This window comes from Neoarius graeffei, chromosome 17 (assembly GCF_027579695.1).
Source record: "Neoarius graeffei isolate fNeoGra1 chromosome 17, fNeoGra1.pri, whole genome shotgun sequence".
NCBI lineage: Eukaryota > Metazoa > Chordata > Actinopteri > Siluriformes > Ariidae > Neoarius > Neoarius graeffei.
In genome coordinates this window covers 64,866,431-64,890,251 of record NC_083585.1, presented here as the reverse complement: position 1 = coordinate 64,890,251, position 23,821 = coordinate 64,866,431, and the positions used below count along the sequence as shown (strand labels likewise).

Here is a 23,821-nt window from a genome sequence, read left to right as displayed (position 1 = left end):
GGCTGTTTTGAGGAAATAGTAAGATAGAGCTGGAAAAGACCTTCAAAATGACACCTAGCTCATAGGAATAGGTTCAATATTAAGGAAGTTATGGAAATTTAAAGATTCCTAAGTGGCATCCCTTTTGTTTCTATCAATTAACAGTAAAACAATAGAGCAAGCGTGTCCCAAATAGACGATTTCTGACTATGTTTCTATGCCATTAAAGGAAAAAGACAATTTAAGTTAGTATTATGGTAATTAACCCCTAATTAGAATCAGTAATTAGGGTAATTAGTTGGTTCATCTGAAATAAACACCGTGGGAAAAATCCTTCTTCGAGTCTGTGAAAACTTGGGTCTCCAAAATGCAATAAAAACAGATATTAGAGTACTAAAACACTGAAAATTGAAGGAAAATGCAACCAATATTATTATTAATTAGTAATCAATAATTAAAGCTATTAACCAATTACCTGTACATGTTCATGTAGTCTCACCTCTGCATCGTTCATGACAGTCCTTTTTCATCGATAATTATATTCCCGATAATTATAATTATATTGCAAAGAATGTCCTCTACATTTCTGTATCCTAATCCATGAATTATCATTATGTAACATTGTAAGCACTAGGCTTACATTGTGAGATCATCCATAATAAAGTCAGCTGCCAGAGAAGAAAAACTCATTTCATAGTCCACCTCATCATCGTCCACTGTTGTCCCAGAGACAGAGTATCCAACCTCGTACACTTTCCTCTTACCTCTTCCAACAACTTTCTTAATCCTCCCCTTGTACAAAACCAGCTCTCCCTCTTCATACCACAAATGTCCAATATCCCTCCCTATGGCCTTCCCACTTAGCAAATCAATCAAGTTCTCTTGCTTATCCTCACTGAGCTGTGGAAACTCTTCTGGAATTAGACTGATGTCCATGGATTTTAGTCTCTTTTCCAATTTCTTTCTGGCTGCACTATCCCATTCTTGTCCTTTGTCAGCCTGCCGCTTTGAAAGTTCAACCATCAGATCTTTCATCCTTTTTCTTCTGATTCTCTGCTTCTTGCCAAAGCTTACAGCCATTTTCAATAGTCTACAATGCTTTCCCTCATCAAGAGAATCGAGATATTCAACAGTTCCATTCTTCTGAGCTCTAAGTTTGGATGAAATGTAGCAAAGTGTTGCTGCTGGTGCCTTTTTTTGTGCAGCACTAAACATGCCCATCATTTGCTCGCTATCTATATTATGTGAACATGCTGACTTGGTCTCCTTCTGTAATTGTTCCGTAATGTCAATTTCTAAGTATTTCTTATATTGTTTTTGTAGAACATCAATGATAGCTTGGAGGCAATTCCTCATCATGTCGTCAAATACATCTTTATCCTTGGGAGACTCCCTCAACTGGAGAAGAGTTCCATCAGCCATGGACAAGTCGTTTCCAAAAAAATCCGTACATCGTGTCAAGGTGCCTCGAGGTTCGCGCTCCTGGTCTTTCAGTTCCGAAATGACAATCTTCACACAAGAAATACCATCAATGTGGTTAATTTCGGTAGCAGCTGATGTGTAGAATCGAGCCATCCAAGGCCCAGTCAACAACTTTCCTATTAAGCCAACAACCTGCATCTCTACATGAGCAGTTTCCAGTGAGAAGTCTGCTGCAATACTTGACCGTAGTCCACCACAAGAGGTCCCCTTCTGGAACAGTTCTGCAAAAAGTGAAATGGTACTGCACTAGGGTGCCACAAATATGGAAAAATATATGGAGGCGATTGCCACGGTAACGGGGCAGCAGACCACGGGGTAAACCATTCGCTTCCAAAAAGATCACAAATCCCTTTGGATCGCCCTTACTGTTTTTATAACGCAGTTTGTTGATTTGTACGACCAGGTCACCAGCAAGACAATCTGACCCCAGAATCTTCTTTGGAATATTACCATTTCTTTCATACGTTTTCAATGAAGCCCGGACTTTTGTGGCCACTGAGTCTAGTGGATGCAGGTGGCAGTTAAGTTCTGTCAAGGTTTTATTCCATGCTGCATTCACTATCCTTATTGCTGCATGATTTGCCACACAGTGATCTGTTAACGTATTGGTGACATTCTGAATTAGTTTACTTCTTGTTCCCTGAAAATCCTGTGATTCAAAATAGGAGTAAACATTAGCCAAATTATCAATAGAATCAGTGACATGAGTAGCATAGTCCTCAGCCGTTCCTCCGGGAAGTTCATCAATTGCAATGGAGTAACAACTTTCTTCGGTAGTGAAGTGAATCTCGTTAACATGAACGTGTTCTTGCGTTGTGGCATCAAAGCCTAAAGTGGAATCCTCACTGGAAAGCAAAGCCTCCGCTGCTTGGTATTCACTGATCACACCAAGTTCTCTCGCCATAGATTCTACTGTAGATCTATGCGGTATTGCTTCAAGTTTCACCTTGCAACGGCGAGCGAAGTTCTCTATTAACTTCGGGACACAATTTGTAGGCACTTGATTCACCAATGCATCAAATACCATCATCCTCATGTCTGCAGAGTAAGATTTCTGGTCAGACTTGGTTTCAAGAACACCCTCCATCAAATCATCAACTTTTTCCTCAAGAATACATTTTTAATTTTCCAAGTCATGAAGCTTTCCCACTAGATCTAGAATCATGCCTTCATCACTCTCTCCAGTTGGACTTGGCGATGAAAAGTCAAGTGCTTTTCTCCTGGCTTCCTTGTGGTACTTCTTCATTTTTTTGTTCTTTTTCTTCAGTGTACTAACACTTCCCCGGGCAGATCTAAGCTCATCAGCAAGATCACTACTATTAAGTTTTTCTTTGACCCGAACTAATTGAGCCTCTTTTCTTTTCAGTGTTTGGTTAAGTCTTTTAATTGATACTCTCTTATACTTCTTAGCACATGAAATCAAAGATGTATCACACCGAATGGTTTTCTGCATGTGCTCCATTTTCCCACGAAGGATAACCATATCCTTGCGAATTGATTTACACCTCGTGCATTTGGATAGCTGTCTGGTTTTTATTGGAGATGGAGCAGGTAGTTGCACAATCACACTTGGATTCACTGGCACCAGTAATTCCCTCCCATCAGACTGATCTGCACCTGATGATTGAGTCTCTGGAAGTACTGGTTGATATTGATTATCTGACTGAGGGGTTAAACAAAACAACTGCTGGCATATGGAACTAAATTTCCTGAACTGCTCTGCATTGGAGAGGCACTTGAATTTGCCCAATGTTTTATCAACGAGTTTCTTTATCTCAACCTTCAAGTGTGATGATAATCGACTGCGTTGCGTGGCGTCCATTGATGACTGATCAATTAATTCGTAAAGTTTTCTTTCTGTCATGGCCCGACAGCTCTTACATTCTAAGACAAACAAGAAGAGAACATGTCCATTTAAGAAGGAGGTACTCTGCGCAGGCAACTGAGCAAACACATCCAGGAGATGCTGCTTTGCAATCCCAGGTTTTTCCTCCGGACTACGAAACCATGTCTTTTTCTTTTTGGGAGGCATGCTGAATCAGAAAAAAATTAATTATAATAATTTATTTCACTTTGCATTAATGAAGTCTCATGACCAATTTGACATTTCAATGAATATACCGATTTTAACTACCAAAACCATTTCAATCAACAATGACATATGAGAAACGTGCAGTTTGTTTACAAAACAAACGAGATCAGCCAATGAGCGACTGGGAAAGTGATCACGTGACCTGAACTCGCATATTCAGCACCAGTGGACAGCTTGCAGAACACGTTCTAAATCTCTAATCAACGGGTCCCCTAGACCATGATCATTCAAAATATGCGAATTTATAATGTCTTTAGGTATTGATGAAGGATACTGGCCCAGTTTATTTGCAGTTTATCATATTTTAATTAGAGAAAATGCCGATGGAACATGGACAAATTTCCAACGATTTCAATATGGCAGACGGGGATGAGCATGAGGGGTATGCATTTTGAAGCTGACAGAAAACCAAGTTTTAACGAACCAATCACCATCAAACTTACTGACAAGAAAGATTAAACATAATACTAAGAGACCACCTACCTTTCAAATATGTCCAAAATCAATAAATGGTAGTTTCACTTTGTAGAAATCGGACAAAATTTTCAATGCCTGATAAAGTGGAGAAATCTTCAATGGAAGCGAACAAGACTGCCTCTGGTCATCAACCGGGTACTAAACTACGTCATTAAATGGGAATCCCCGGATTTCCGTGCTTTTGACCAATCCGAAACGCGATTTCTTAGGGGATACCCATCGGCGCTCCTCAGAACGCGGTCACACTGGGAATGGAACAAAATGGCGGCCGCTAGATCGGAGATGTGCGCGTACCTACTACTGATCCACACAGACATGTGTGCGTGCACACACACACACACTCCTACAGCCACTACTGTAAAATTGCAGTTTTTTTTCTTTTTCATATGGGACGTGCAGTAGAGGCAGCAGGTTCCAGTTAAAATGCAAGAAAAACACTTTCTCATCCCTACTAGTTACTGGCTCACCGAGAGAAGTCAACAGAATGTTTGTGTTCCAGCAATGCGAGGCTGAACACAGGCGAGGAGAGAAAGGGCGGCCGCTGGAATGCCGACACACTACAAGCTAATATAACGTTTACTAAGCTAAGACCTGTCACTTTACTCACGAACACCCACCAAGATACCATAACTGTGTTTGTAAACTTAACCTGATTCAGAAAAGAGAATGCCGCATATGGTTCGTGGGGGGGGGGGGGAATTCCACTCCTGACAAACGAACGAGAGCCCGCAATTTACTAACAGTATCGAAGTCAGAGCTCTGATTGCTGTGTGCTTGGAGCACCCTGAGTGGCAGTTTATTAGGTGGACAAAGTAATATAAAGATTGTGCCAATGTGTTAAGTTTAAACAGTCACAAATGTTGATTGGGTTGTTTCTGTTTTTTTTTTTTTTGTGTGTGTGTGTGTGTGTGTGTGTGTGTGTGTGTGTGTGTGTGTGTGTGTGTGTGTGAGAGAGATGCGAATGATATGGATTTGATTTTTTTTTCCTTTTAAAGTGTCGCAAGTGTCAAGCCGAATGAAATGCAAGTAACGAGACTACAGGAGACATGCTTGAAAATGTAACGAGTAGAGATAAAAAGTAGGTTGAAAAATTATTACTCCAGTAAAGTAGAAAGTACCAAAATTTCTACTTAAGTAAAGTAACGAAGTATTTGTTCTTCGTTACTTGACACCTCTGCCATTTGACTCCTATAGGTAAAAGGATCTAGCAAATGAGTTCAATGTTTATTTTGCAGACATTGGTAAAAGTATCAGCCAAGCAATACCAAAGGTCAACAAAATATTTTCAGATTTTCTTGCTTCTCTGACAAGCGACAGCTTTCTTCTTAGTCCTACATGGACACAAGAAATTCAAGACATTTTTCTCCGGCTCAAGTCCAGAGAGGCTTGTGGCCCCTTTAGTATTTCTGTAGCCCTGTTCAAGATATTAAACTCAATCTCAAAGCCTGTGGAGATCCTATATCACTTCTCCTTTACTTCTGGTACTGTTCCTGATTCTTTTAAACTTGCTCGTGTCAGACCCGTGTTTAAAGCAGGAGCTCAACTGTTAACTTCTAATCATAAAAATTGACAAAAGAGAAATTGGTCTATCAAAAATATTAGAAAAACTCATGTAAAATAGGCTGAATACATATTGAGAAAAGTTTGATTTAATATATTCTGGTCAGTTTGGTTTCCGTGACAAAAGATCTACAGAACATGCACTTTTACTAAATCACTGATAAAATCCAAAGAGCAATTGAAGATGGCAAATTTTCCTGTGGTATCATTCTTTGTCTGAGTAAAGCCGTTGATGCCATAGATCATGATATTTTGTAAGAAAAATTATGTTCTTATTGCATCCGTGGGATTGTCCATGATTGGTTTGCCTCATATCTATCAAATAGACATCAGTTTGTTTCAATCGGTAATATTTCATCCAGCTTTTTACCAATTTCATGTGGAGTACCACAGGGTTCGCTTCGTGGCCCCCTTCTACTTCTCTTATACATAAATGATTTTATGAACTGCTCCAATATATTTGATTTTCATCTTTTTGCAGGTGACTCAAATTTATTCCTGGCAGATTCATCTTTAGATTCTCTAGAAGCCAGGGTAAATTCTGAATTAGTCAATATTCAGGAGCTTGGTTGCAAATTTGAATTTCCCTCCAGGGATTAATAAAGTAATTCTGATATCATCGCGTGGCTTTGTGCAAATAAATTCTCTCTGAATGTCAACAAAACAAATTTTGTAGTTTTTTAATCCACCCCCAAAAAATTGAGCAGAAGCATTTCCTGAAAATTAATTATAAGCCGATTAAACAGAATCTTGGAGTAGTTTTCGACTCTCACCTCATCAGGAGGAAACACATCCACCAGTAGAGCAAGAAAATCTCCAGAGGCTTTGGAATTATTGCTGAGCTTCATCACTATGTTTCTCAAAGTATTCTAACTCAGCTGTACTACTCTCTTATTTATTCTTTTTTAATATATGGTGTTACAGTTTGGGGTAATACTTATGAGGCTACCCTTCGACCGATAACTGGACTCCAGAAGAAAGCTGTCAGAATTATTAATTTAGCTTCTTTTAATGAACACACACCTCCTATTTTTAAAAAGCTGGAGATGATGAAATTCTCTGATTTTATAGATTACTTAAACAGTATTTTTACATTTAAATTTCATTCTAGTTTATTTGCTGCCTGCCTTTGATAACTTTTTGACACTTTTAGCATCAAGGCACAAGTATAAAACTTGACTGGCTTCAAGATCTTCATTTTGTGTTCCTTCAGCCAGAACTAACGATGGCAAGTTTAATATTCGCTTCAAAGCTGCTGCTCTCTGGAACAGTATTGATGAATCTTTCCAGAGTCTTAGCTTCAGCAATTTCAAGCGTTCTATCAAAAGTACGATTATCGCTTCAGATCAGCATTCCTTTCTCTTTTCCTCACACTGTCATTTCATTCTTTCCCTCTTTTTTATTGTTTTTTTTAATTTGATGAAATATTGTATTTTATCATTGTGCCTCTGTGCGACTAGCTTTCTTCTTTATAACAGTAATCCATTATTTTTTTCTGCCGAGTGAGATTAGATTACTAGTTATTTCTAGGCAGAATTTTATCCTTCGTATGTATTAGATTTGTGTGTGTGTGTAACTCAATTTCTGTGTGTGATATAAATATACTATTACTGATACACATTGTGTGTTGTAGGTCGAAAGAGAAAGAAAGAAAGACCATCATGTGGGCAGTTGAAGAGTGTGTGTGGTGTGTGTGTGTTTTACACCTACACTGCAGGAAATCTTCTCTGCTCTTTGGTTTTGAGGGTAAAATCATGTGAACTGCTGCAGCTGTAGAGACACAGAGACAAAATGGAGACTGAAAAATGACACGAAAACAGTTTAAAGCATGAAAATGAAAAATTAGATTCCTCACTGCTCTCAGTCAGACACGATTTAGAGATTGGCCAAAATGTCATCACACTGCAGCATTTGAATGTAAGAATCATGAAAAGCAAAAAACTTTTCCCAGCTGAAGCTCTGACAATGTGTGTGTTTTTACTTTCTGATGGATTTTATGGAGGAATTAAGGCCTCGATTCTGATCTAATGTTCATCATATTTGTTATGTGTAAAGATCAATAAGATTAGTTTGTGGATTTGTGATTAAGGTCCTGTTTATCTGGGAAATTTATTTGTAATTTCTGAGGCTAATACTAATGCTTTGTGATTTGATGCAGTTTTGTTCCTGCTTACGTTTTATTTCCATTACATTAAATTTATGTCTCTCTTTACTGTGATACAGAACAAATGTTTGCTTGTTTGTTTACCTTGTGGATGGATTACGCTGAATTCCTCCTCACAGATTTCCTCGACTCGTTTTTTCAGATCTGAGAGAGATTTCCTCACTCCATCAAATGAGAGATGTTGATTGACAGTGAAGCTGGGTGAGTCGTCACATCCAGGAGAAACACAGAGAGACGGGAAACTCTACAGAGAGGAAACAGAATAGAGAAGGAGAAAAGTGTAGGAGAGGAACAAATGAATCTCAGACTGAATCAGACCAAAGACACACTTGGGATCTCAGACAGGAACATTTATTGTTGCTGTAATGAGCTTGTAGGAGGAAACTTTGTGAGGAACAGCGCCCTCTGTAGATCAGACAGTGAGTGTTACCTGGAGGAAGTGGATGTGATCGTGTGTGTGTGAAAGCTGCTCCAGCTCAGTGACTCTCCTCTGAAGATCAGCAATCTCCTGCTCCAGTTGCTTCAGGAGTCGTTCAGCTCGACTCAGTTCAGCTTTCTCCTGAGCTCTGATCAGCTCTGTCATCTCCGAGCGCTTTTTCTCCATGGAGCTGATCATCTCAGTAAAGATCCTCTCACTGTCATCTACTGCTGCCTGATAATGCATCTGTTAGTACACACACACACACACAAAGAAAATGGAGGTCTAATGGGATACTCTGTAAAAAATAAACTCTCTCTCTAGATATTTGAGTTGTTTTTGTTAAACCCCGGGTTTTCATTCCTTGTTTTTTTAGTTCACTATTTTAAGGAGATACGCAGAACCTTTATTTTTAAATACATTTCTGAGTGGATAGTATCTCCATCCTTGACTCTTGTATGCTGCATAAATGGGAATCAAAAAAAATTGAGAGTTAAACTCGACCACAAATTTGGCATTGGAGCTGCCCCGCTGAGCCAGCCAGCCCTGAGCGCGTGACGTCACTGCGGGAACCGGTTTTAAGGCCGAGGCCTTTGACAGCAATAGACCAAAGTAATATAAATAAAAATTTATGGTGAAAGTAAGAAATACCGTGACCGACTCACTCAACTAAGACTGATTTGACTTCATTGATTGTGGGTTGACTCTCATTAAAACAGGATAGGTGTTATAACTTATGCAACATACATGTACCGTACATGCATGCATTTTCACTGATAAAACGTAAAAGGCTCATTAAATAATCAGATGAACTGAGACAATCACATTCTGAAGCAAATTAAATAAATCTTAGACCGGTAACTTAAATACACAATACAAGTTACATGTATTCATCTAAATGCAGGTAAACAACGTGTTGTTTCTGTTGTTTTTATCCAAATGAGAGTCGGAGCTTACCCGTCTGCATTCTCGCTTCTTGAAGGCCGATCTTGTGGCCGATTGTTTTGAAACAATCTGACGTTCAGTTGTTCATTCAGTTCTCCATTCATTCGCTTCTTCCACGTAAGGGCGAGATGGCAACAATATCCAGTTTAGAAATCAGACAGCTGCTCCACTCATTCTCCCTTTTCTCCATACTGAGTACTCCACCATTACTGCTCGGCTCAGGCAATTACTAAAACCCGGGACAGGATATCACCGGTTTTAGCAACAACCGCAGGGAGGTCACTGCCTGAGCGATAATGTGTCACGTCCCGTTCCATCCTGGGTTTTACCAACAACCCTCGGCTCAAACTATGGGAGAGCTGGTGCCACTGAACTTACTTTCCTTTTTTGTTGAAAAAATGTTTTTATAAAATACATTTTTTCCTTTTCTTGTAGTTTAATTTAAATTGTTGGTACTGCAGCCTCTTTCAAAACGGGCTTATAGCCAACGCTCCTCAACAGATCAGAGGTTTCGTACGAGTCTTCAGTAAAATGTGCAGAGCAAAGGAGAGACCACTTTGTAGGCGCCCAATGTGCCTGTGAATTTCTCGCAAAATGCATCCAAATCTTTGCAGTTTGAACATTCTTGGGCCATGAATGCAACATAAATCCACCTTCTGTCATGTTGCTGCACCGGCCAGCAACACATCTACGTGACATGGTGATAAATTAGCTCAGAATGGAAGCTGGAAGTTGCAGTTACCTCTGCGTTTTAGTATAGCAGAAATGGCGATGAGACCAATAGCCTTCCTGCTGTGATGTTACAGACGTTAAGGTCATTCACTCAGGCCGCTACCTATATGAATCATTTTAAATAATAAATATTACAATATTAGATTTATTGTTAACGCTTAAAACTATTCCTGTGCCATTCTTGGGGTCTCAAGCAGTGGCGGCTGGTGAAAAAAATTCTTGGTGGGGCTGGTGTGCCAATAGATTTCCCTACCGAGTCCAGTATAAGCATTCAAATGAACAGTCAGAAAATGACAATTCCACAATTATAATTTAATTTCCTTCTCAAAATCAGCAGTTTCACAGATAAAGTAAATTAACAGTAAATTACAGCTTGATGTCATCCATGTAGAGCAGGTGGCTGATTGTTGCCCCACTACGGAATCGGTACCCGTAGCCGCTCTTCGTGATGATCCGACTGAGGGGGTTCAGGCCTATGCAGAACAGCAGTGGTGATAGTGCATCTCCTTGGTATATGCCGCACTTGATGTTGACTTGGGCAATGGGTTTTGAGTTGGCCTCTAGGGTTGTCTTCCACATTTCCATTGAGTTCTGGATGAAGGTCCTTAGGTTCCTGTTGATCTTATACAGTTCCAGACATTCCAGTATCCATGTGTGTGGCAAGTTTGTGAACCCTTTAGAATTTATGTTTCTGTATAAATATGATCTAAAACATCATCAGATTTTCACACAAGTCCTAAAAGTAGATAAAGAGAACCCAGTTAAACAAATGAGATAATAATATTATACTTGGTCATTTATTTATTGAGGAAAATGATCCAGTATTACATATCTGTCAGTGGCAAAAGTATGTGAACCTCTAGGATTAGCAGTTAATTTGAAGGTGAAATTAGAGTCAGGTGTTTTCAATCAATGGGATGACAATCAGGTGTGAGTGGGCACCCCGTTTTATTTAAAGAACAGGAATCTATCAAAGTCTGATCTTCACAACACGTTTGTGGAAGTGTATCACGGCACGAACAAAGGAGATTTCTGAGGACCTCAGAAAAAGCGTTGTTGATGCTCATCAGGCTGGAAAAGGTTACATAACCATCTCTAAAGAGTTTGGACTCCACCAATCCACAGTCAGACAGATTGTGTACAAAAGAAAGAAATTCAAGACCATTATTACCCTCCCCAGGAGTGGTCGACCAACAAAGATCACTCCAAGAGCAAGGCGTGTAATTGTCGGCAAGGTCACGAAGGACCCCAGGGTAACTTCTAAGCAACTGAAGGCCTCTCTCACATTAGCCAGTGTTCATGACTCCACCATCAGGAGAACACTGAACAACAATAGTGTGCATGGCAGGGTTGCAAGGAGAAAGCCACTGCTCTCCAAAAAGAACATTGCTGCTCGTCTGCAGTTTGCTAAAGATCACGTGGACAAGCCGGAAGGCTATTGGAAAAATGTTTTGTGGATGGATGAGACCAAAATAGAATTTTTTGGTTTAAATGAGAAGCCCTTATGTTTGAAGAAAGGAAAAACACTGCATTCCAGCATAAGAACCTTACCCTATCTGTGAAACATGGTGGTGGTGGTGGTATCATGGTTTGGGCCTGTTTTGCTGCATCTGTGCCAGGACGGCTTGCCATCATTGATGGAACAATAAATTCTGAATTATACCAGCAAATTCTAAAGGAAAATGTCAGGACATCTATCCATGAACTGAATCTCAAGAGAAGCAAGACAACGACCCTAAGCACACAAGTCGTTCTACCAAAAAATGGTTAAAGAAGAATAAAGTTAATGTTTTGGAATGGCCAAGTCAAAGTCCTGACCTTAATCCAATCGAAATGTTGTGGAAGAACCTGAAGCGAGCAGTTCATGTGAGGAAACCCACCAACATCCCAGAGTTGAAGCTGTTCTGTATGGAGGAATGGGCTAAAATTCCTCCAAGCCGGTATGCAGGACTGATCAACAGTTACCGCAAACGTTTAGTTGCAGTTATTGCTGCACAAGGGGGTCACACCAGGTACTGAAACAAAGGTTCACATACTTTTGCCACTGACAGATATGTAATATTGGCTGATTTTCCTCAATAAATAAATGACCAAGTATAATATTTTAGTCTCATTTGTTTAACTGGGTTCTCTTTATCTACTTTTAGGACTTGTGTGAAAATCTGATGTTGTTTTAGGTCATATTTATGCAGAAATATAGACAATTCTAAAGGGTTCACAAACTTTCAAGCACCACTGTGTGATATATATATAAAATCAGCTGGATAGTACAGTGGTAATGCTCACTTACTACGACGCAGGAGATCGGGGTTTGCTCGGTCGGGGCAAAACATCATCCAGTAAGGGTCCTTAGGCAAGACCCCTCATGATATATCAGCCTACCTCAGGAATGAGTGAAGACATAACTGATAGAATCATACTGGCTCAGACCCGGGCTCAGACGTCGCCCGGGTCAACAAGGTCTGCGTCAGGTCTGCGTCAGTTGCTAGGGAACCAGGGCAAACTGATGAGAAATGGGCTACTGGAACAAGACATCGATGGACGAGGACAGAAAATACGGATTTGCTGGAATGCTACTATACAAGCAATCCCAGAGAGAGGGGATACATGCAGCGAATGTGGGACCATTGGATACTTCGAATAGATGGACCATTGGATGGATACTTCCAGGCCAACAAAGAAACAGCTATTAGCCCAGTGTTCCAACATCCGTAATCGAAATCTACTATCACAACTAGAGATTAATGAAATACAACAACGATGCTACGGCAAGGGGGAGCCAGGAAGACAGGTCAGCGGGGAGATGTCATCATCCCCACAACCAGAGATTGGGTACCATGCCCCAACACCTAACAGCCTCAACACAAGAGCTGCTGACCTGAGAAGGAAGATCATGACCCAACTGGAAACCTGGAGCCCCCGACGAATACCGAAGCTGAGTTGCCAAGTACCTTCAGAAGATCTACTAGTAGATGTGAATGCTGCTCTGAAGACAATCTCCACAAGAACCATCACTGAGACCAACAAGCTGATACACAGTACAGCAACAGTAATCATGGACACAAGATGGGCTCGGGACATAAACAGTATCCACCATGGAAGAGACGATTAGAGGCCAAGATAAAGGCAGCACGGAGAGAAGTTAGCCAGCTAGCTGAACTACAGAAAGGGAACATGGTGAATAAAGGGGCACCCAGGAAGTACAACTCACTCTCCATACCAGAGGCACTCGAAACTGCCAAACAGCGACTAACAGCTCTGGCCACCCGGTTGAAGAGATACACCAAGGAGGGAGAGGCCAGAAGAATAAACAAGCTGTTCTCCACTGAACTAGCCAAGGTGTACTCTCAGTGGCAGAACAACAACCGGTCAGACCCACCAAGAGCTGAGGTGGAAAAATACTGGAAAGACATATGGGAAAGAAAGGCATCACACAACACCGATGCCCAATGGTTAGTGGATCTAAGAGCTGACCACAGCAACCTCCCAGAACAAGAACCAGTAACCATCTCAATGGCAGATGTCCAAGAAAGAGTGTCAAAGATGAAGAGCTGCTGAGGGATGGAACCCACCCAGAATGGCTAACCCAAGGCAGGGCAGTCCTAATCATGAAGGACCCCCAGAAGGGACCCATCCCATCCAACTACCGGCCAATTACCTGTCTCTGCACAACATGGAAGGCATCATTGCAGCAAAAATGAGTAAGCATGTGGCTCAATACATGAGCGAGGCACAGAAAGGGATTGGCAGTAACACCAGAGGAGCCAAGCACCAGCTACTGGTCGATAGAACAGTTGCCCGAGACTGTAAGAAGAGACAGACCAACCTGTGCACCAACCTGGATTGACTACAAGAAAGCCTATGGCTCAATGCCACAGACATGGATACTGGAATGTCTGGAACTGTATAAGATCAACAGGAACCTAAGGACCTTCATCCAGAACTCAATGGAAATGTGGAAGACAACCCTAGAGGCCAACTCAAAACCCATTGCTCAAGTCAACATCAAGTGCAGCATATACCAAGGAGATGCACTATCACCACTGCTGTTCTGCATAGGCCTGAACCCCCTCAGTCGGATCATCACGAAGAGCGGCTACAGGTACCGATTCCGTAGTGGGGCAACAATCAGCCACCTGCTCTACATGGATGACATCAAGCTGTATGCCAGGAACGAGCGAGAAATAGACTCGCTGATCCACACCACCCGGATCTACAGCGATGACATAGGGATGTCATTCGGATTGGACAAGTGTGGCCGGATGGTCTCAAAGAGAGGCAAGATGATCCGGACTGAGGGGATTGACCTACCAGAGGGCAACATAGGTGATATCCAAGACAGCTACAAGTACCTTGGCATCCCACAGGCTAATGGAAACCATGAAGAAGCCACAAGGAAGTCAACCACAGCCAAATACCTCCAGAGAGTAAGGCAGGTCCTGAAAAGTCAGCTGAATGGTAAGAACAAGGTCCGAGCCATCAACATGTATGCACTACCAGTCATCAGATACCCCGCTGGTATCATAAACTGGCCAAAGGAGGAGATAGAAGCCACAGATATCAAGACTAGAAAGCTCCTCACCATGCATGGAGAGTTCCACCCCAAGTCCAGCACCCTGAGACTATACACTAAGCGGAAAGAGGGAGGCCGAGGGCTAGTGAGCGTCAAGACCACGGTCCAGGATGAAACATCGAAAATCCAAGAATACATCAGAAAGATGGCCCCAAAGGATGAACTGCTAAGTGAATGTCTCAGGCAGCAGAACCCTGATGAGAGTGCAGAGGAGGAGGAGGAACAGACAACCTGGAGAGACAAACCCCTACATGGCATGTACCACCGTCAGATAGAGGAAGTGGCTGATATCAAGAAATCCTACCAGTGGCTGGATAATGCAGGACTGACAGACAGCACAGAGGCACTAATCATGGCAGCACAAGAACAGACCATAAGCACAAGAGCCATAGAGGCCAGGATCTACCAGAGTAGATCAGACCCAAGATGCAGACTGTGCAAAGAAGCCCCTGAAACAGTCCAGCACATAGTAGCAGGGTGTAAGATGCTAGCTGGATCAGCGTACATGGAGAGGCACAACCAAGTGGCTGGGATAGTATACAGGAACATCTGCAACCAGTATGGAATAGAAATCCCCAAGTCCCAATGGGCCATACCACAGAAGGTGGCTGAGAACAACAGGGCCAAGATTCTGTGGGACTTCAGCTTCCAGACTGACAAACAGATCCTGGCTAACCAACCGGACATAGTGGTGGTGGACAAAGAGCAGAAGAGGGTGGTGGTGATAGATGTGGCGATCCCAGCTGACGCCAACATCAGGAAGAAGGAACATGAGAAACTTGAGAAGTATCAAGGGTTGAAAGAGCAACTGGAACGGATGTGGAAGGTCAAGGGTTGCGTGGTCCCCGTGGTAGTGGGGGCACTTAGGGCAGTAACCCCCAAACTGGGAGAGTGGCTCCAGCAAATCCCAGGAACAACATCTGAAGCCTCAGTCCAGAAGAGCGCAGTCCTAGGAACATCGAAGATACTGCGCAGAACCCTCAAACTCCCAGGCCTCTGGTAGAGGACCCGAGCTTGAGGATGACATGGATACCACCCCCCCGCCGGGGGTGAGAAGGAGATTTTTTGTGTGTGTGTGTCTGTGTGTGTGTGTGTGTGTGTGTGTATATGTGTGTGTGTGTGTATATATATATATATATATATATATATATATATATATATATATATATATATATATATTTATGTGTGTATATATATATATATATTTATGTGTGTATATATATATATATATATATATATATATATATATATATATATATATATATATATACACACACACACACACACACACATATATATACACATACATACATACACACACAGTGGAGGAAATAATTATTTAATCCCTTGCTGATTTTGTAAGTTCATCCACTGACAAAGAAATTAACATTCTATAATTTTAATGGTAGGTTTATTTTAACTGTGAGAGACAAAACATCAAAAAGAAAATCCAGAAAATAACTTCATATAAAAAGATATACACTAATTTGCATTTCTTTGAGTGAAATAAGTATTTGAACCCTCTAACAAACAAGACTTAGTATTTGGTGGCAAAACCCTTGTTGGCAAGCACAGCGGTCAGACGTTTCTTGTAGTTGATGACCAGGTTTGCGCACATGTCAGGAGGAATTTTGGTCCACTCCTCTTTGCAGATCATCTCTAGATCATTAAGGTTTTGAGGCAGTCGCTTCGCAACTCGGAGCTTCAGCTCCCTCCCTTAGGTTTTCTATGGAATTAAGGTCAGGAGACTGGCTAGGCCACTCCATGACCTTAATGTGCTTCTTCTTGAGCCACTCCTTTGTTGCCTTGGCTGTATGTTTTGGGTCATCGTTGTGCTGGAAGACCCATCCACATCCCATTTTCAGTGTCCTGGCAGAGGGAAGGAAGTTGTCACTCAGGATTTTACGTTACATGGCCGCTGTTACATTCTGACTCAAACAAATAACCCCAAACCCAAAATAAGGCACTCAAAACAGAAAATCATGCTCTTTACTGGAATTCATACAATTTTAACAAATACAAATTACCAAACCCATGGCCAACGTGAAGCCTAACGCTCACGGCCCCTCACACCCAAACAAAGTCCTATTAATAGGCCCAGGTGAAGGCTTCGCAGCTGGCGACATTCAGCACAATCAACTTCCAGCTCCACGCTGTCAACAGAGGCACCGCCCCCGAAACGCTCGCAGGCGTCACACGCCCCCCCTTTTTTTTCTTTTTTTTTTTTTTGGAAAACGCAGAGCCTAAAATCGCAGTCCTCCACAGATTCCTATAGAGAGAGCAAAAGAGAGACAGGGGAACAAGAAATACAAAAACGGCAAATGATCAGACACGGGATAACGCATCGGCCACAATATTTTCTGACCCTTTTATGTGCCTAATATCCAAACAGTATGACTGCAAATATAAAGACCAACGCACTAAGCGCTGGTTTGGACACTATGTGGTCAGAAAAAACAGTCAAGGACACGGCAGAACTGATGTAGACCGAAAAGTACTGCAAAGCCCATATTAAGGCCAATGTCTCTTTCTCCACCACAGAATAGTGGCGTTGGTACGAACAAAATTTTTTTGAAAAGAAACACACAGGATGGTAAATATTGTGCATATCAGCCTGCATCAGAACAGCACCCGCTCCGACGTTGCTGGCATCAACCTGTAATACAAAGGGCTTATCAAAGCATGGAGCAGACAGAACAGGCGCAGAACAAAGTAATAACTTAACATTTTCGAACGCCGTTTGGCAGTCAGCACCCCACACATATTTCTCCCCATCCCTCAAAAGATTTGTCAATGGGGCTACCACGGTGGCAAAATTCCTACAAAAACATCTGTAGAAACCCACTAAGCCCAAAAATCGCCGCAGATCTTTTTTTGTAGCGGGAGGTGGATATTGCTGGACAACCGAAATTTTCGCATCAATCGGACGCACTTCCCCATTACCGACAACTCTACCAAGATAAGTCACCGTACCCCTAGCAAATTCGCATTTTGCGAGGTTCAGTCAGCTGCGCCTCAGTCAAATGTTCAAACACCGATTTGAGCCTCTGCAGATGCGATTCCCAAGTGTCGCTGACCAGAATCAAATCATCCAAATAAACGGCACAGCCCTCTAAACCCGCAATTACCCGATTCATAAGCCGCTGAAAAGTTGCCGGCGCATTTCTCAAGCCGAAACTCATGACGGTATAAGAGTACAGACCGAATGGGGTAATAAAGGAGGAGACTTCCATAGCCCTTGAAGTTAACGGCACCTGCCAATATCCCTTTAAGAGATCAAGTTTCGTTACATATTTGGCAGACCCCACAGAGTCGACACAATCCTCGATTCGAGGTAACGGGAAACTGTCCCCTTTAATGACACTGTTCACCTTTCGAAAATCTGTGCAAAACCTAACCGTTTTGTCGGGCTTCTCTACCAAAATGCACGGGGACGCCCATTCTGAAAACGACGGGACTGCCAGATTATTATCCAGCAAATATCGCACCTCCGACTCCAGCACTCGACGTTTTTCTGGTGACACACGATAAAAGCGTTGCCGCACCGGGGCCGAATCACTAACATCAATATCGTGCTCGATCCAAGTGGTTCGAGATGGAGTATCCCCAAACAAAGCAGGAAATGCACGTACGAGGCGAATTAAATCCTCTCGTTTAGGCTCTGTCAAATACACCAGTATCCCATCCAATTTTGACAAACACTCTGAATTTTTCAAACGCCCCCGAAGAACGCCATCATTTGGGTCGAGAATTTCATGCCCACTTTCCCCAGTCAAATCCGGAGCAGAGGCTAAGACTGGGTGGGGGCACGAAGATTCATAATAGGGCTTCATTGAATTGGCGTGATACAGTGTAGATTTTTTTCGACGGGATGGAGTTGCCACTAAATAATTTTCATCGGAGATCCGGCGAATAACGGAATAGGGACCCTCAAATTTGGACTCTAATGGTCCAAATTTCATTGATGCAGTGAAGTAGTCCTGTGCCCTTTGCAGAGAAACACCCCCAAAGCATAATGCTTCCACCTCCATGCTTGACAGTGGGGATGGTGTTCTTCGGGTCATAGTCAGCATTTTTCTTCCTCCAAACACGGCGAGTTGAGTTAATGCCAAAGAGCTCGATTTTGGTCTCATCTGACCACAGCACCTTCTCCCAATCACTCTCAGAATCATTCAGGTGTTCATTGGAAAACTTCAGACGGGCCTGCACGTGTCTTCTTGAGCAGGGGGACCTAGCAGGCACTGCAGGATTTTAATCCATTACGGCATAATGTGTTACCAATGGTTTTCTTGGTGACTGTGGTCCCAGCTGCCTTAAGATCATTCACAAGCTCCTCCCGTGTAGTTCTAGGCTGATCTCTCACCTTTCTCGTGATCATTGACACCCCACAAGGTGAGATCTTGCGTGGGGCCCCAGACCGAGGTCGATTGATGGTCATTTTGTATTTCTTCCATTTTCAAACTATTGCACCAACAGTTGTCTCCTTCTCACCCAGCTTCTTGCTTATGGTTTTGTAGCCCAGTCCAGCCTTGTGCAGCTCTACAATCTTGTCCCCGACATCCTTAAACAGCTCTTTGGTCTTGCCCATGTTGGAGAGGTTGGAGTCTGATTGATTGACTCTGTGGACAGGTGTCTTTTATACAGGTATGGGTATGACGTTAAACTGCATCCAGGTAGAGTTGAGAGGCCGTGTGTGGGGTTAGCAAGTCCCAGCTAACGTCTATAAAATGCACACAGGTTGCCAATAGTATCCACTTTACAACTGGCGGGTTGGTTGGCGCCATAAAACTGATCAAACCCTTGTTACCTAGGGATGGGATAGCGGTCAATGGTGGAACCCAACGGGTGAAGGCGGATGAACTGTGATAGCTGCTGCAACCAGCGAGTAGGGCAGTCCACAAAGAAGTGGATCCTGGCCAGTTGCTGCACCTGTGCCCATCCTCTGCACGTTGCAGCAACGCACCTGCAGCAATCGATGTCCACAGGATGAGAGAGGAGTATCAGATGTATTTGCACAGCCCCGTTACTCCTTGACTATGTGCAGGTTTTTCTCTCTGAAGCCCTACGGCGAGGGACTAATGACGACGGAGGCAGGTGGAGGATACTGCTGGGAGCCTCTAGCCATGAATCTCCATGTAGGCAACTCGGGTGTGATGGTCGCTTTGACATCGACTTAGAATGACGACTCATCTCGTATCCTGCTCGAGTGACAAAGCAGCCCATGGGATAGCACTGCTTTCCCCGGAAGGGGAGGGGAAGATAAAAGGATTCCTAAAAAAAAGCTCATTCCACTTCAATCTGCTCATTTACTGTGGCGAGCTGATTATCCAATTTAGCGGTAGAACAAGGAATAGTATTTGCATACAACATAAAGGCAAGACGAACATCAATATTGCAGCATGGAATGTCCAGACTCTTCAGGACAACCCAAACAACCTTGAGCACAGAACAGCTGTTGTAGCAAATGTACTGGGACGTTATGGCATCGATATAGCAGCGCTCTCTGAAACTCATCTCCCAGATACCTCACAACTTGAAGAACATGGATCTGGCTATACGTTCTTTTGGAGCGGTCGACCAGCAAATGAAGCCAGACAATCGGGAGTTGGCTTTGCCATACGTAACCAACATCTGAAGCTCCTTGACAAGCTCCCGCAGGGAATCAGCGACAGGCTTGCTACCTTGCGACTGAAAGTAAACCGCGGTTTTGCTACCTTCATCAGCGCCTATGCTCCAACCATGGCATACTCAGACCAGGCAAAGGAAGAATTCTATGAACAGCTAGACCATGTCATTCAGTCAGTGCAACGTTCTGATAAGCTGTTCCTACTTGGCGACTTTAACGCTCGTGTGGGATCAGATCATACAGCATGGTCGAAAGTCCTCGGTCACCATGGAGTTGGAAAGGAAAACTCAAATGGTACCCTTTTGCTGACCTTGTGTGCTGAGAGGCAGCTGGTTATCACCAACACTCTCTTCACACAGAAAGACAGCTTTAAGACAACTTGGAGACATCCACGCTCTGGTCATTGGCACCAAATTGACTTCATCATCATTAAGCAGAAAGATTGGCATGATGTTAAACTCACATGTGCAGCTAAAGCTTCAACCTGTCACTCTGATCATGCTCTTCTGAAAAGCAAAGTTTCCATCTCATTCAAAGTGAGCCGACAGCATCAACGTGTCCAACCAACCAAGAAGCTAGATGTTGCTAAGCTTGTTGCTAGTGAGACACAATAAACTCTTAGAGAGAACATTGCATCTGCCCTCGTGGATCTTGCAAACACTGAGCATAACGATGCAGCCAGTCATTGGGAAGAGCTCCACCAAAAAGTATATCAGGCATTGGCTGACTCTCTTGGATATGTAAAGAAGAAACACAAAGACTGGTTTGATGAAAATGATGTCTCAGTGAATGCTCTGCTTGATGAACTACACTCACTTCATGTTGAGTATGCTAACAACAAAGACTCACAGGCAAAGAAAGATTGTTATAACCATGTGAAGCAGAAGGCTCAAGCCAAGCTACGTGAGATGAAGGACAACTGGTGGCGAGTCAGGACAAGAAAACTACAGGAAGCTGCTGATACAAAGAATGCCAAGAAGTTCTTTAGTGAACTCAAGGCTGTCTATAGACCTTCATCCAGAGGAGCTAGCCCACTATTTGACCTTGATGGGCGCACTGTGATCAAAGAACCCTCACTCATCACTGAGAGATGGGCACAGCACTTCAATCAGTTGCTTAACTGCCAGTCAACAATCTCTGAAGAGGTGATTGCAGAAATGCCACAAAGCCCAGTGATTGAAGAGCTTGACCAACTACCAACTGCTGACAAAATAATCAAGGCTATTAAACAGCTTTCTAGTGGCAAAGCACCAGGTGAGGATGGTATCCCTCCAGAAGTGTACAAATATGGCAGAGAGAAGCTTGCATACGAACTAACACAGCTTTTCAAGGAACTCTGGATAGAAGGTGAAGTTCCACAGGACTTCAAAGATGCTTTGATAATTCACCTCTATAAGAATAAAGGCGATAGACATATATGCGACAACCATCGTGGCATATCACTGCTTAGCATTGCTGGCAAGATTCTTGCCAGAGTGATCGTCAATCGTCTCACCACTCATCTTGACAGTACGCTTCCAGAGAGTCAATGCGGCTTCAGATCTGGTAGAGGCACAACAGACATGCTATTTGCAGCCAGACAAGTCCAGGAAAAATGCAGGGAACAAAACCTAGACCTGTTTATGGTGTTTGTAGATCTCACCAAAGCCTTCGACTTTGTCAGTCATGAAGGGCTCTGGAAGTTACTTCTGAAGATTGGATGTCCACCAAGAGTAGTCAAGATCATTCACTCTTTTCATGAAGGTATGATGGCCTGTGTATCTGACCTTGGGACCACATCAGAAGCATTCCCAGTGACAAATGGTACCAAGCAGGGATGTGTCATGGCCCCTTTACTGTTTAGCATCATCTTTTCTGCAATGCTCCAGGATGGCTTTAAGGACTGCAACAAAGGAGTCATGATCAGGTTCAGAAGCGACGGTGGCATCTTCAACCTCCAGCATCTGAAAGCCAAGACAAAGGTGTCTCTACTACTTCTACGAGAATTACTCTTTGCAGATAACTGCGCACTGATTGCTCACACAGAGGAGGACCTACAGAGCATTCTCAATGATTTCGCTAGAGCAGCTACACGCTATGGTCTTGCTATCAGTATAAAAAAAAAACTGAAGTGATGGTTCAGCCGAAACCAGGCAGCCCACCTGTGGACCCAGTCATTAAGATCAGTGATGATCAGTTAAAGGTTGTGCAGAAGTTCTGCTATTTGGGTGGCTTCCTCTCACAGAATGCCTGTATAGATGATGAGATCACTTCCCGAATTAGCAAAGCAAGTGTCAGCTTTGGACGGCTGCAGCACAGACTATGGTCTGATCATGGTATTCGCCTCAGCACAAAGCTTGGTGTGTACAGAACAGTTGTGCTATCTACTCTCCTGTACGGAAGTGACTCTTGGACCTGGTATCGTCGCCATGTGAAAAAACTTGACCAATTCCACCTTAGATGCCTCCGCAAAATCTGTGGCATCTCCTGGAAGGACAGAGTACCAAACACTGCAGTACTTGAGCGCTGTGAGATAGAAGGTATTGAAGCATTCTTCATCAAAGGCCAATTCCGATGGGCTGGACATCTCGCCCGCATGGAGGATAGCAGAATACTGAAGGCGCTTTTCTATGGAGAGTTAGTCAGTGGACAGCGTTCACGAGGAGGACAACACAAGCGGTTCAAGGATGTCTTGAAATCCAACCTGAAAGTATGTGAAATACCTACTGAAACCTGGGAGAGTCAGGCTCTAAACCGTCCAGAGTGGCGATCCATCTGTCATGTTGGTATTGAGAAATTTGAGCATCGACGCATCGAGTTGCTCCAGGAATTCCGTTTAGCCCGTCATGCCAGACAAAACCAAACTCCTCCAAGCAGTACCGACTTTGCCTGCCCTGACTGTCAACGACACTGCCGTTCCCGAATAGGACTGATCAGTCACTGCAGAAAACATCCAACCCTCAACCAGGAACACTGAGAGAAAGGAGATCTGTCGGATACGACAGCTCAGACCATATATATAATTTAAGACAGCTATCTTTAATAAAGGTAACGAGTTGATTAGGAGTGTCTAATTGGTCTGTGGGAGCCAGAACTCTTAATGGTTGGTAGGGGATCAAATACTTATTTCACTCAACGAAATGCAAATCAATTTATATATTTTATAAAATGTGATTTTCTTTTTGATATTCTCTCCCTCACTGTTAAAATAAACCTACCCTTAAAATTATAGACTGTTCATATCTTTGCCAGTGGGCAAACTTACAAAATCAGCAAGGGATCAAATAATTATTTCCTCCACTCAAGGCATTTATTAAAAAAAAAAAAAAAAAAAAAAAAAAAAAAAGAGGCCATGGTTCTGCGTATCTCCTTTAAGCAGGTTAATTGAAACACAGCTACTCTTCACTCCTTACCTTAATAGTGTCCACAGCCTGTTTCAGCTCCTGCACCTCCTTCTGCTTCTCCTGGATCCTCTGCTGGGATTTCATCTGCTCCTCCTTTAGCTCATTCTGAGAACAAATAAAATACATTTAAATACATTTAATAATCTACTACACAATTATAGCCAAAAGGAAAAAAAAAACTAAATTAAAAAAGTCAATAAAAACATTTCAATGAAAACTAGAAATATCACCTCGAGAACTAACAAGACACCCAAAATGAAGTGAATTCTATCTTCAGATGTTTGCACCACTTATGATATTATAAGTTTAGTTTTCTGTGAAAATGTCAACTGATTGTTATTTCAATGTTATTTGTGTGACAGAAACATCAAGGTAGTTCAACAATATTCT

At 42.6% G+C, this 23,821-nt stretch overlaps 1 protein-coding gene across 2 annotated transcripts in view; it reads right to left on the bottom strand.

Annotated features, from left to right (window-relative positions):
* The window catches only part of LOC132864429 (tripartite motif-containing protein 16-like), a 79,786-nt gene that overhangs the window by 45,590 nt on the left and 10,375 nt on the right, over positions 1–23,821 (bottom strand). Inside the window, exons 2-5 of one of the 2 annotated variants that reach the window (XM_060897844.1) lie at positions 23,441–23,536; positions 8,185–8,418; positions 7,839–7,998; positions 7,301–7,360 (exon numbers count right to left, since the gene is read on the bottom strand). In XM_060897844.1, the coding sequence (XP_060753827.1) occupies positions 7,301–7,360; positions 7,839–7,998; positions 8,185–8,418; positions 23,441–23,536 (550 nt within the window). Of the gene's footprint in view, positions 1–7,300; positions 7,364–7,838; positions 7,999–8,184; positions 8,419–23,440; positions 23,537–23,821 lie in introns of those variants that run through there. The other variant, XR_009650223.1, reaches the window with a different exon arrangement.